This window comes from Phyllostomus discolor, chromosome 4, assembly GCF_004126475.2.
Source record: "Phyllostomus discolor isolate MPI-MPIP mPhyDis1 chromosome 4, mPhyDis1.pri.v3, whole genome shotgun sequence".
NCBI lineage: Eukaryota > Metazoa > Chordata > Mammalia > Chiroptera > Phyllostomidae > Phyllostomus > Phyllostomus discolor.
This window is the reverse complement of record NC_040906.2, coordinates 196,512,963-196,527,030: the sequence shown is the minus strand read 5'-3', so window position 1 is coordinate 196,527,030 and position 14,068 is coordinate 196,512,963. Positions and strand designations below refer to the sequence as shown.

At 47.7% G+C, this 14,068-nt stretch overlaps 1 protein-coding gene across 6 annotated transcripts in view; it reads right to left on the bottom strand.

The window, feature by feature from the left end:
- SASH1 (SAM and SH3 domain containing 1) overlaps positions 1-14,068 on the bottom strand; it is a 299,031-nt gene that overhangs the window by 33,277 nt on the left and 251,686 nt on the right. For 4 of the 6 annotated variants that reach the window (XM_028510426.2, XM_036024863.1, XM_028510425.2 and 1 more), the window contains exon 9: positions 25-157. In XM_028510426.2, coding sequence (XP_028366227.1) covers positions 25-157 — 133 coding nt within the window. Of the gene's footprint in view, positions 1-24; positions 158-321; positions 1,606-5,445; positions 6,479-14,068 lie in introns of those variants that run through there. The other 2 variants (XM_028510428.2, XM_036024865.1) reach the window with 2 other exon arrangements.

The window sequence follows — 14,068 nt, the reverse complement described above, 5'->3', positions numbered from 1 at the left end:
GCAGGGTGGAGTTTGCTTTTTTACCTTCAGTGCTGGGCTTTTTCATTTCTTCCACTCTGATCAGTTTCTTCCTCACTCTGCGAGTGGAGTTCACCAGCTTGTGTAACCTCTTGAACTTCACCGACTCCTCGGTCTCATCATCCGATTGTTCTCTTGACTGGCAAAGAAACAAAAGAAAAGTTAATCACACCAACGCTCCAGGGCTCTGCTCTTGCAGCGGGGTGCAGCCCGGCCTCTCTGCCAGCCTCCGCTCCGGCAGGGCTGCGGCTGCACTCTGGGCACCACCAAGTTTGCCCAACAGGTTCCCAGAGCTCCACCTACCATCTTCGAGTCTAAGAAGTGGAGAATCAGGTCTTAAGCAGCACAACACACACCCTCGCCCTTGACCGGCATGGGGTACATTTTTGTCTCAACTACTTCCCGGTCCTCTTTTAGGAGAACTCCGCAGGACTCTCTCCAAGGCCGGCCCTGTAATTCCCGTTTGCCTGCTGTGGTTTGGGCCAGGCTCTCCTCAGTCTGGCCCATCAGGGCTTGCTGTTTAAACGTGGTCACCAACTGCTTCTCCAAACCAAAAATTCTGTTGACTTGTTCCAGTCCTCCCCGAAAATCAAAACTGGCATGGCAGGAAAAAGAGATGCAAAACGCCGCCTTCTCTCTCGCTCCTGGGGCCAGCCTGCCACATTTCAGCCATGCCTTCGGCCTCTCCCAGCTCTTCCCAAGAGCTCACCAGGCGGGCCTGAGGACAGCCCCTGCATTCCTCCAAGAGGGACAAGGGAAAAAGCTGACCTTTTCAGGCATACGCTACAGTCCATATTCCCCAGCATCCCATTCCGCTCTGCAGTGATTCAAGTATGCTCAGCCCAGCTGTTTTCCCTCAAGTATCCAACATTACAGACAGGAAAAAAAATTTCTCTCCACAGCAATGACCCAGGCAAGAAACAATCCTTTCCTTGTGAACAAAATCAGGGTTTCCCTTCCAAGTCGGCTCCAACATTCAATATGCAGCTTCCTCTGTTTTATCTGTTCAAAATGTGAAAAGGCAAAAGAAGTCTCCAATGAAATGGGCTGCTGCACGGCTGGGCTCAGGCAGTCCCGGGAGCACGGAGCCGGCAGCAGTGCGCAGGCGCGGCACACCCTAGGCAGCTGGTGCGACTCCAGCTAACGCTGCACATCCTGGCAACAGCTTTCTCTCCGTTTCCTCAAACCTGCCTCACTGAAGGCAGGCGTAGGGAGCGGAATGCCTGCCCTGAATGCTCAGGACAGACACAAACCACATCTCCGAGCACGAGTCTGACGTGGAAACATTCCCCCAAGATGAGCGCTCATTCATCGCAGCGTCAGAGACAATAAAAGAGGCAAGGAAGAGGGAGCAGAGAACAGTTCACGAGGAAACCAGGCCGAGAGTATATGAATTACCGTATTTTACCGTGTAATAATGTGCTCCCGTGTACGGTGCGCACCCATGTTTTTGTCTCAAACTTTCAGGGGGAAAAAAATCTTTCGTTTTAATTTTTAAATTCAATTTCTTACTTATTTATACTCAGAAACAAAACCGATGATCATATTCCAGGGTATTATTTTGCATACGGATATCGTTATTGCTTTCTAGAGTTACACTTTTAATGTGCATGCATAAATAAAAGAATTAAAAAACATTTATATAGATATGGAATTAGTACTACGCATGTATAACATGCACAGTTATTTTCCCCTCAAAAATATGGACAAAACAGTGTGCATTATACATGGCGAAATACGGTACTTAGGTATAAACATGGTGCGTGTTGTGAGTCTACGAACATTGCCACAGCACTCTGGCTCTACGGAAGGCACAAATACAACACAGTTTCCGGCCTCTTCCTCCCAGTGGAGCCGCTGCACCTTCTCCCTGCACAACCCAAGCAAGCCACTCACCCACTAAAGAGTAGTGATTATACCCCAGGAGTGACAAGTCATGGGACAGGGGGAATCTCTCAGGCTTTCGTTCTATGAAGAGTATTGACGTCCACGTACAATTTCTCTAAAATTCCTAGAGTTATGTTGCACACAATTTCCAGAATTTAAGTTAACTACTGGTTACCTGGTGACCAAGAATAGAAACCGCACCCCCAGGTGCTGGGGGAGGGAGGCTACATTGCATACTAGTAATTAGGCGTACTGCATTTGGCCTAAAACTCAAAATGTAAAACAATCGGAATAAATATACTTCCTACTCTATAATGATCTGTCCAGTTTGAATTTCACGTTTACTTGACTGAACTGTTATGGGCGATGAAATGGTAGCAGTGGCCAACCAGGGGAATGAGAAGGACCCTCTTTCTGGGCAATCGGCACCTGAACGAGCCACAATGCAAGGAATCACACAAAATCACTTAAAAACATTCTGCCTTCTGGCAGTGGGAAAGCCAGGACAGTCTAGCAGAAGAAAAATCAGCAGCAGATGATAGAAAGTCTCTGCACCCACCGACGGGACAAACCTGTGCGTCCGAATGTCCATAAACCCGCACATGAAAAAGTTCTGAAGTGAAAATGAAGTATAGGTTGTTTACATTATGAATAAAAAAAATGTCTGATGTATTATTATATGTATCTCATACCTGGTGTGGGGATTGCTGCTTGCAGTGGGGCACAAGCGTGTGTAGGGGTGGGGGAGGTAAAAAGAGCAATGGAGTACAGAAAGAACTAGTATAAAAATCTTCAGTCCACGGAGGCATAAATCATACACATAGGAAACAGGCCATCAGGGGGAACTTTCCTGGGGAAATCAGAAAAGCTAAGCCAGGACAACAGACTTAAAGGCAAGGACCCTCACCCCCCTCCCCGCCAGCCCCGGCTTCTGCTGTCCAGAGCCACTGTGGTGAAAAATAACGTATTCCAGGTATTTATTTAATTGCTTTCACATGCTCCATCTATTTTTGAGAAACAGAAGCTCTTGAGAACTTTGAACTAATATTTATTTTTAGTCTGTTAAAAAAAATAAAGATTTGAGGTGGCTGCCTCTAACAAATCACAAATCATAGGAGCTAATCACTTTCTTTGCATCACCACCTTTTGAAAACTAGACAAGCTAGGTGCAGCACACTCTGTATGAAGAAAAATGTAAAATAAAACCAAATGTTTCTTTTTTAAATGTAGAATCTCTTAAGTAGCCTAGAAGTTACTGGAGTTGAACAGTATATTCCAAGAAGTTTTTTTTTTTATTAATAGAGAGGTGTTGACTTTTCACTTCCTCCTGAGTTCAGAGGAAAAAAAATGTGAAGTATTTGCCTTTAAAAAATTATCTCCAGCTATCAGCCCTGGCTGGTGTAGCTCAGTGGATTGAGCACGGGCTGGGAACCAAAGTGTCACAGGTTCGATTCCCAGTTAGGGCACATGCCTGGGTTGCAGGCCATGACCCCCAGCAACCGCACATTGATGTTTCTCTCTCTCTCTCTTTCTCCCTCCCTTCCCTCTCTAAAAATAAATAAATAAAATCTTTAAAAAAATTCTCTCCAGCTATCAACATAGAGACTCTGCAAAGGCATGGCACTTCTTTCAAACTTAAATTTCTTTTAAGCTTATCAGTTCACATCCCACATCCCTCCTTTTACATAAGCCAGCGTGTGCCACTTCCCAAATGCTGGAAATAACATATTGTGTCTTTTCATTCAGAAAACACCCACCCCCCCAAATATGGGGGTGTGAGAATTCAGTTTCCGGCCCAGAATGTAGTAGAAGATGAAGGGAATCTGCACTGTATATACGATGAATGATTGATTCCAAGAGATAGATACAGAACTATTCTAAGACAGGTTTTAAATAAACTACAGTATGAAAAACAACAGTAAATATTTATATACATTCAAACACGAGACGGTCTCTGCTCCCCTCCTCAGCCCGTCCCAGGGCGGAGTACTAGAATAAACTTTAATTTGATCCTCTTCTAAAGGAGAAGGTGAAAACCCAATTATCCGCACAAAAACCTCCACCTCTAAACCTTTAGTATACAAAAAGGCAATAATTTATCCCACCGAAGGATGTGAAAAACTGGATTTACACTATTGTAAATAGAAACATTTGATTTCCAGCCTCTCTACTGCAGATTTTTCCACCAGAAAGCCCATATGGCTCAACTTTTAATTACTTTGGCTAATGCTATATGTAGTAATTCTGTGGTGAATGCTTAAGTGTTTCATTTCTGGTTTCCACGGCAACATTACATCAGATTGCAGACAGCTGGCTGCACAGTTTTAAACCATAACAAAGTGACCACGCCAAGGCACAAAACTATAGCTGCTTTAAAGAGATAGCACACCCCCACCGCCTGCCAGGGTGCTGAAGGAGGAACCTCGGGGGCCTTCTGGCTCGCGAAGGAGGGTGGAGCCTCCTTCCTTCTCAGCTCCTCTTGGAACATGTGCGCCCTTGACACATCTGCAATGTTCTAATAGGAAAGACACGGAGCCAGCGTGGAGCACTTTTTATAACACAGCGACATGAAGGATGATCGGGGAAAAGAAAGGCAATTAATAGCATCTGTTGATACAAACATTTGTGAGCTGGCGCGGACTCAAAGCGTGCCCTGACCGTTCAACGGAAGCCTGTCCGTGCCGGCGGGCAACGCACGCCTCGCTGGGCCCTGTAACAACAATCCTTGCAGTGTGACGGGATAAACGCTTCCCCAAAGCCACACGGCACAGCAGTGCAGGCAGAGGAGGCATGGGCAGTAAGTAATGAAGCTTAAACCGAACTTGCCAGGAGCAACGAGAACCCCTTGGGGACCACTGGAGACCACACTGAGCGCATGATTACAACAGAACCTTTTGAAGAAACCCACTCGGCTTGCTTCCCCAGCTCTGAACACCCCTCACTGAGTCTCCCGTAACAGCCACACTGAGTCAATCGACTTTATCTCCCCAGAGCCAGCACATACCACTATAACATATGTAAGCATTTCTGAAAAGCATTCTGCATTTGGAAAAGTGTTCGGCTGTGAAATTCACACCACCATTTCTGGTTAGCCCAGCAAGCCAGCAGACACAGGCACTTCATGGTCCTAGGTCCGCTTTATCAGTGGCATCAGCCTCACAGTTAAGAGGAAGCCGATCGGCTGCAGCCTTAGGAAAAGCAGTGTGCCACACGGTCCCAAGTCAAGTCCTCCACATGGAAAGAAAGCCTCCACAGCTGGCAGCTGACCTCTAACCCCTGCACCCTCAAGCGCTCGCATTCTCACTGAATTCTCAAGATAATATTCACTTTTCTCCTCCGCAAGAGATGCCTCATCCCTGGGCACGCTAGGAAAGGATGCTCTGAGTGACGAGGCAGGGAAGTAAACAAGGGAAGAATAAATCGAGAGGAATTTGAATAGAAAAGAGAAAAGCCTTATAGCCAGATGCAATCCAAAGCCTGTCCTTGAAGTGCCAGAAAGCACATTTTCCCTCTTGCATTAAACACACCCGGCGGACTTACCGGCTTCGGCATTGAGCAGGCCTAAGGGGGCAGTTCTGAGCACGTCCGGTACCCCCACCCCTCCCCACTTCGAGAACGTCTTCACTCCTGTTCCGTCAACTCTGATCTCAGAGTGGAGACCAGGCACTTCTGGGACACGCTCCTTGAGTTACATGTTCAGACAGGCTCCACCAGCACAGTTTAGGATCCGAAGGGAAGAAAAAAAAAAAAGCGAGGACACTGGATTCAATTAGCCGCTCTCTGCTTGCCGAGTTCCCAGTTCCTTGCTAGCTGCATAACTTGTGAGAAAGGCATAAGTCATCAGCTCTAAGCAAATCTTCTATTCACCACAAGGAAAAAAGAGAGTGTTGTACGTGGCAAACAATCCCTGTTTTCACTGACGAAGGCTCCCTGACCTCCCGCTGGCCTCCGGTTCCTTAATTACTGTCTATGGAATTCCAGAGAAAGGAAAAAAAAAAAAAAGAACTCGAGAATCGGAGCAAATCCGGACAAGGACCAACCCTTCCAAGTGACTGGACTTAAAAAAAGATCTCTTTCGCAGATGCTCTTCTGAACACCTCCTGGAGGAAGTAGTTTCGATTGAAAATAGACACCTTCCAAAGGCTATTCTGGAAATCACCGAATTAAAACTTATGGTTTTGGTTTCCTCCTAGAGTTCTCACTTTCTCGCTGTCTCTGCCCCGACGACTCCTTTTTCTATTTTAACCACGAGGGGCGACCTAGGACGTTCCCCCTTCGCTGACGCTCCTCCAGCCGTCTTACCGAGTTGTTCCAGAGACCCTTTCCGAGCAGCTGGCTTCCCCTGTGCTCTGGAGGCGTGAGCCCGGGGACTGTGCCACAGACGACCGTTTCATTTTCTCAGGGGCGCCTGGGGAGCGGCATGCACACGCTGTTACTTAAACAGAACGTCACCCAAGCAGCACAGGGCGGAAAACTCCTCTGAAGTTGCCATGTTATGGGATGCGAGTCACGTCTGTATTGCCAGGGCTCAGTTCACTCACTCGGGAAAGTCCTCTCTCCCCATCGCACACGGCAGGGGCTGCCCGTGGTGCCTCGGTGCCTCTCTCACCGGGTGGGTCTCACGTTTTCTGCAAAGTCCCCTCTCTTGGAAGGGCACGACACAGCACAAATACACACCCACCGCCATAGCTTTTCCCAGGTTCCTGTCCGACTCGTTCTTTCCTCGGGCCCCCGAGGCGTCTCTCGCTCTTCCGCAAGAACCCCACCCTCTGCCCCAATTTTCTGCCTCAGAAATGTGCCCCCCTAACCCTTAAGGGATTTCCCGGAGTTTCTCCCCGCAAGGGTTTGCCGCACTTCCCTAATCTGCCTAGTTCCGCATTTCACAGATCCTCACCGACCCCCACTCTGGGTTCACTTACACCACCTTCCCCACGGCCATCGGAAGGTCCCCGAGTGCCACAAAGGGTGGCAGGTGCTCTCTCGATGCTGCACTTCCCACACCCGCATATATCGAATGCGCCCGGCTCCCAGGCACCATGCTAGGTATTCAGATATATGATCTCGTTTCAGGCGCTGGACGATGGAGGCAGACTCCAAGACTTTGTGGCTTTGCCCCTGCACCACCCTACCTCTATTGGGGGCTTTCTTCACCCAAGGCTGGCAACCACACTGCCTGCAGCACTGTGCTGAAAATTCCTTACAACTGTCCGTAGAAGTCCTTGTTGAATTTGCCACTCGAAGAACACGAAGAAAATGCGGGTGCCCCCATGAGAGTGGAGTAAAGGGAAGCAGGAAGCCCAAAGTCCTTGGAGTCAGAACAGCCTGGGCTTCACTTCCAAGTTCTCCAGCAAATCCCTTCACTTCTGTGGGTCTCAGTATTCCTCCCTCCACGTGAATTCCACTGAATAACACTGATCTCAGCTGGTTGCTTCGAAAATCGTCTAGGTAGAGTCGACAATAACAGCTCAGTCAGTGCTTACTACTTACGCTGTCTTTCAGTGATGGGAACTCAAACAAGACCTGTTTTAAGTCCTACAAACTGCTGTTTTGGGTGCTGTGAAAATAGCACAGGCAGAGAAAGCTGTGACAGCTAGTGACGTGGCCAGCTCTGGAGGCTGGGTCTGCACAGCCTGATTAGATGCAGATAAGATTTGGAGCAGAATTAGGAGGGCTGGAGCCAGGCCCCCTGAGCCACTTGTGAAATAGCGTGTGGCCTCGGACGTGTTTCTTAACTTCTCTCATCTTTCTAACACACAAAGATAAGCCTCCAACGTCCTTGAGAAGACAAAGTGACCTTGAACATAAGTAGCAAAGCCTCTAACACTGTGATATCTGCAGGACGCTGAGCATTAACGGAGCCAGGCTCTCTGAGGAGGGTGGAGGGAAGGACACACCTGCTCGTCTGTCTAGAGGCCACCTCCACCTGTACACCCCCCTTTCTAACTGTCACCCAACACGGGCTCATCCTTCAGAAGACAGGAAGGTCCCCAGGGACAGGGACCATGTCTGCCCCCCAGCCTGGTACTCACACAGCCCAGCGCAGGGCCCGCCCACCCACAGTGGGCCCTCACTACATATGTGCATCATCGAGGTGGAATGAAGAGGTTTCAACTGTCCACCCCATAGCTCCCGGCCCTCCCTGTGCATCAGAATAAACTGTGGGACATTTGAAAGACTAGGCTGGGCCAGGCCATGCTGGAAAGCTTCTTGGTGGAGGGACGGTAGAAATGGCAGGGACAAATTTCATGAGGACAAAGATCACTGGTGTTGTTCATTAGAGAGCAGACTTGAACTTACCCAGCACACAGTAGGTGTGCAAATTTGCTGAGGACGGATTTGACTCCTGCTCTAGGGATTGCTCATTAGCTCCTCGGGGCAAATTCCAACGGCCTTCTCATGAAACGTGACTTTGTGTGGTCGGAGCCCTCCCCTCATCTCCAGCATCTCCAAACGCAGCTCCTCTGTGGAAAGGGCCTTTCACTGCACCTGGTTCTTCTCATCCTGAGCGTGTCCAACACCTACACTCTGATATGCCTGCACGCCTTTGCACTCGCATGTTCCTTATTGGTAAATATCTCTGCCCACCCACTTCCCTAGCTTCTGCTCGCCCCTCAGTATTCAGCCCCATGCGCCTCCTCCTCTGGACAGCCCTCCTGGCCTTTCTCCTCGCTTCCCTAGCTGTGTGGTTGTCCGACAACCTAAAGAGACTCTGTCGCAGGACTCAGCACAAAATATGCCGTCATCACTGCACGACTCAGCCCCTCACTACACTCCGCGAGGACAGGGAGCAGTGTCCTATTCACTTCTGTGCCTGCACTTTAGTAACATTTATTGCTTGTGTTCGATTACACATGCCATATATTTCATTATAGACAATTTGGAAAATGCAGCAATACAAAACAGAGAACGAGAAATCACCTGCAACACCCTACTCAGGCAGAAAAATTCAGTGTTTTTGTTTATGTTCCATCACTTGTTACACACGCGCACACACACACACACACACACACACACTACACTCTTGTGCTTCAGTGTTTTGTTCTTACAAAAAACACGTTCTGGCCCTGGCTGGCGTAGCTCAGTGGATTGAGCGAGGGCTGCGAACCAAAGTGTCGCAGGTTCGATTCCCAGTCAGGGCACACACCTGGGTTGCAGGCCATGACCCCCAGCAACCACACATTGATGTTTCTCTCTCTCTCTCTTTCTCCCTTCCTTCCCTCCCTAAAAATAAATAAATAAAATCTTAAAAAAAAACCAAAACACGTTCTTCAGCTGCTCCCCTTCCTGAGGTCCCCATCAGGGTCTCCAAAGTCTCCCCCCAACACACGTGAACACACAGTGGAAGCAGAAATCGAGTGCTCACTTATACCGGGAGCCTCTTTAGAGAAACCCTGAAGCCCTCCGTGAACACTGGCCCAACTGTCTCATAACCTGCGTTTTAAAATCCTGCACATTTACCTATGTCAACAAATAAATACATTAATAATTCAATAGTCGTCATTCCTAGCAGTATAACATAATTTATTTAAACAATACCCCCATTATTGGATATTTTGCAGGTTTCCAGTTTTTCAGTATTGTAAATAATACTCTGATGGACATTGTGTAAAATTTCTAAGACATCAAAGTCTTTTTATAGACTAGATCACTAGGTTATAGAATTGATGGGTAACCAAATGGACATATCATTAGGTCTTTTGATATGCATTAACAATTTGCTCAGATGAAACACTGTATTATTTTTAAATCTCAAAAGTAATGTTTCCCTACACAATTGCCAACACTGAACATTACAGTATTTTTTTTCATTTAGATAAGTAAAAATAGTATCAATTCTTCATTGAAATGAATGAATGCATGAATGAATGCAGTGAAGCAAGAGCGAGGTGCAGAAATAACGCGCAAGCTGGTTTTACGTGGACTTACGAAGTTTGGACTCTAGAACGAAAGCCCAAGAGCAGCTGAGAAATGTGATTCGTGCACGTCAACTGAGATAAATGCACGAGAGGGACAAAGAGACGCAGGGGCTGGGGCCGAGGCGGAACTCACATCTGGCTGGGACATGAGGGGAAGGCACGTGCCCCGGGCTGGGGGCACCCCCACCTTCCTCTGTGAGCCTAGATATCCAGTGTCCTGGTGGCCCTATGGCCCCACTGCCTTCTCCTCCCCTGACCTTAGATGCCTGAGTATCTGGACAGTCACAGAGATCTGGGCGGTCGCTGTTGCCTCTACAAACAGCATGTGACAACAATCAACAACAGCTCTAGGCCCGCCTCTTCCCCAGGCTGGATTTCATAACCTCTCCGGCGTTCCAGATCTCCCTGCACTCGGCCAAGAAGTGATGCGTCCAAGGCCACTCCCTACCTTGGGGCATACGGGCCCCAGGACAGCTGTGGCAGGGGTCTTCAGGTTATGTTATTCTTTGGGTTTATACAAATAATTCTCCTCACTCTCTTAAAGAAGCCAGAATTACTTTAAAAAGTGTTTATGAGTTGTCAGAGTAGTAAAATATGAAACACATTGCAAGTCTTTTTAAAATTTATTTCACCAAGGATTAAGGGGAAGATTCATATGTTTAGTCAGAAATATTTTGCTCATTAGCTGGTGACATCATTGCCCTCTGAAATTACAGGATTTTTGTCAGCTTATGGGGGAAAAAAATGAGATTCCATTCTTCTCCCCGAGGTGCAGTGTAGCACTGAAATAATCTCTCTGGCAGCTTCAAAAGTAACTAGTTGTCACCAGATTTGAAGGAAAAGGAGGAGGAGGAGGAGGTGGCAGAAGAGGAGAAAATTACACGATACTTTCATTTGTAAAAACTATGGGAGAACTTGAGGTAATATTACCATTCCTTAGGGGCAAAGGCTTGCCAGCACTTAATCCACTTAAGAAACTGTTTAAAAAACTATAAAACCAAAGGAGCAGCAAATGAATGCTACCTTCCACAATAACCTCTATTCCTTAAACTTACGAGCTTTGAATTGCTTTTAATCACCCCCGAAATAATGCTGTAAGTTTCCCCATGAGGAAGAGAGAGAATAGAGAGGACCTCCAAGAGTCCTGCGGCCCAGCAAGTGCAGAGAGACTTCGAGCGCAGGTAAGCCCCCGCCCTACATTCTGCAGGCTGCCCTGGGCAGAGCAAACGCCTTTCTTTCTCCAACAAGGGGTGCAGGGAGGGGAAGGGAAGTGGAGGAAAGAGAACTGACTTTTTCTCTACTCTGTACATTTTCGGAAGATTTTCTGCTTGAGATCACGTCACCCTGCCCACAGGTCAGAGAACGCCATAGTTCATGTACGAGGTGAGTTCTGGTGACGAGGAAGTGCTGGGAAGGGGGTCCACAGCTCTAGAGGCCCCTCTGGTAAGAGGGGGTGGTGTCACCAAAAGCGAGTCGATGGCGTCAGACACATTGAAGACTTCAGCAAAACAGCAAGCCCACTCACTCCCAAGGGCATTCGGTTCTCACACAGTCCGTGCCATGGAAAAAGGATGATTCAGAACAGGACTGCCAAGTGGGGCAATTACAGATGCGTCGGAGGCTGCAATTGCTGGAGCTGGAGGACGTGTGCGTCCCAGAAGCGGCCGGTCTCCCGTGGGGTTGGGCGGTGGTCACAAAATCACATTACTTTGACCGCATCGGAGACTGACTGATTTACGCATCGGGCAATGACTTCTTGGGCAGAGCCGCCGCCACACCACCTGGCCCAGGCACACGACGGTGTGGAAATGCAGAGAACCAACCGGTGGGCCACCCGGCCAGGGAGGGAGGGTGCCGACACCGAGTTCTTTCCTCCAATCACAACGCTGGCCGTCAGGCGAGCACAGTCGCCTGCTGAAGCCGGAGGCAGGTGGGCCCGTGACCTGCCCTAGAGTCACAATCCACAAACTTGACATAATTCTCCTTTTGTTTGTAGAATAAATAATAAGCAAATTTACTTTCAAATGATAGAAATCTAGGCTGAGTCCCTGGGATCCCAGTTAGAGAGGTTGTTTGTGGTTGCCTGAGTGGCAACACTATCAGGTCTGTGATGACTGCTGAAACCGAACCGCAGAATACCCTCCACAATTAACAGAATGAGCAACAGTGCCCCCCGCCACAAAATAGGAATACATATATAAATGTATATATGTCCGTATATGTGCGTGTATACATATAGCCATCCAACTAGAAATATTCTACCAAGAGCAACCAGATAAGGAAAGGAACATAAGCAACTATATTAAACTTTAAAACTCCATGATCAAGGTAAGAAACACATTTCTGAAGACCAGTGGAAAAGGCCCTCACTTCTCCAATAACCACAATGGCAGGAATCTTGAAAATCACTTCATATAACCTGAAATCGCAAAAGAAGCAAACAGCGTGGCCTCTTCTAAAAAATAGCTGTTTCTGACCTAGGCGCAGCGAAAATGACTTCGGGGGAGTCATGAGTGAAAAGAAGGAAAGTCAGGTGGTAAGGCTGGTCCTGACGGAAATGAAGTCCCTGGCAATTCACCAGGAGCTGGAGAAATGAATTAAGGCAGGCTGCCTATGGCACCCACCACCCCACCCCCATCCCCCTGTCCGCAAGTGGCTGGAATCACGAGGCAGCACACCTAACAGAATCTTTGGGGAAAGAGGGAAGAGCCCAGGTACCCCAATGAGGAACACTATCCAGCTCAGTGGGGGTTCCTTCGTCCCTGGCCATCACCTCAGGCTACAGCAGTAATAAACGTTAAGTGGACCACAGCGGGGAAAAAAACCCTCAACTGTAGCTCAAAAGAAAAACAATCTGTTGTCGGATAACATGGGGAAAAGGTCGAAAAGTTCTCATTATATCATCACAAATACAAAATCTGACCCAAGCCACGCAGGCATGCAATGCATGACAACTATTCAAACAAACTAGAGCAAGGAGGAGAGGAAAAAATAAAACTAAACTTAGAGGAAAAGCACGAAAAACACAAGGATTGTGTCTTTTGATTCCCATCTCTCCACCACAAGAAAATATAACTCAAGGAATGGGAAGAAATAATTCCTAACAGTTGCTTCACTCTATAAAATAATTTACTAAGAACATATAATCGATTAAATGAGTCTGCAGAGACAAGATGAGAAACATGAATATATATTTAAAGATTGCAGTCCTAAGAAAATAGATCACCCTGACTGGTGTGGCTCAGGGGACAGAGTGCCTGCCTGTAAGCCAAAAGGTCACCAGTTCGATTCCCAAGTCAGGGCACGTGCCTGGGCTGCAGGCCAGGTCCCCAGCTGTGGGTGTGCCAGAGGCAGCCAACTGATGGATCTCTTGCACTGATGTTTCTCTCCCTCTCTCCCCCCTTTCCCCTCTCTCTAAAAATAAACAAATAAAAAATCTTTAACATTTATTTTTCTTAAAAAAAGAAAATAGATCAAAAGAACCAATTGCAGCCAATTTCAATTAAATTTGTAAATAAGAATAAGCGAAGACTAGAATCTAGAAGTGAAAATATTGATGTAGAAAAATCCTGTATTATTTAAATCCACTTTCTCTTATGAGCCAGGTTTTCAGACTGACCCAGCTCTCTGCCTCCGTCTGTGCCCCTGCTGCTCCCTCTGCCTGGCACGTGGCCTCTCACTCCTCCTGGCAAACTCCTGCTGGGTCTGAGCCCCTTCCCTGGGCGGGCTCCCACTACCACCACGCCCGCCCCCCCACTGGGGCTCACTGGACTTACGGACTTTGTGTGTGTAGTGCCTGCCCTATGTAGCAACACCCCAGTGAAGACCCCAGTCATGCCATCCATTGTTTGTCTCCTCTTCTTAAACACAAGCTCCCCGAGTCTAGCGGCCGGCACGTGGCAGGCACTGAATAAATGCACAATGTAGAAATAAGAACGTTGCAGAGGACATGCTTCCCCCTACACTCTGGACCCCACGTGCAAGGTAAGGAGAAGGCACCCTGCTAGGAAGTAAACCTGCGATGCTGTCAGCATTGCACGGGTGATAGGACACCCCTCGGAGGGTGTGGTCTGGTGCAAAGGGGGAGAGGTGCAGGGACAGAGAAGACAACAAAGGGGTTTTTCCTTTGAGAAATTATTCTGTGACCAATTTGAATTTGTATGTTTGGTTATTAAAATACTACTTTTCCAATGAATGTCCCTGTCTGATGACTGGCTACATGTAGTGCTAAGAGTTTTGATATAATG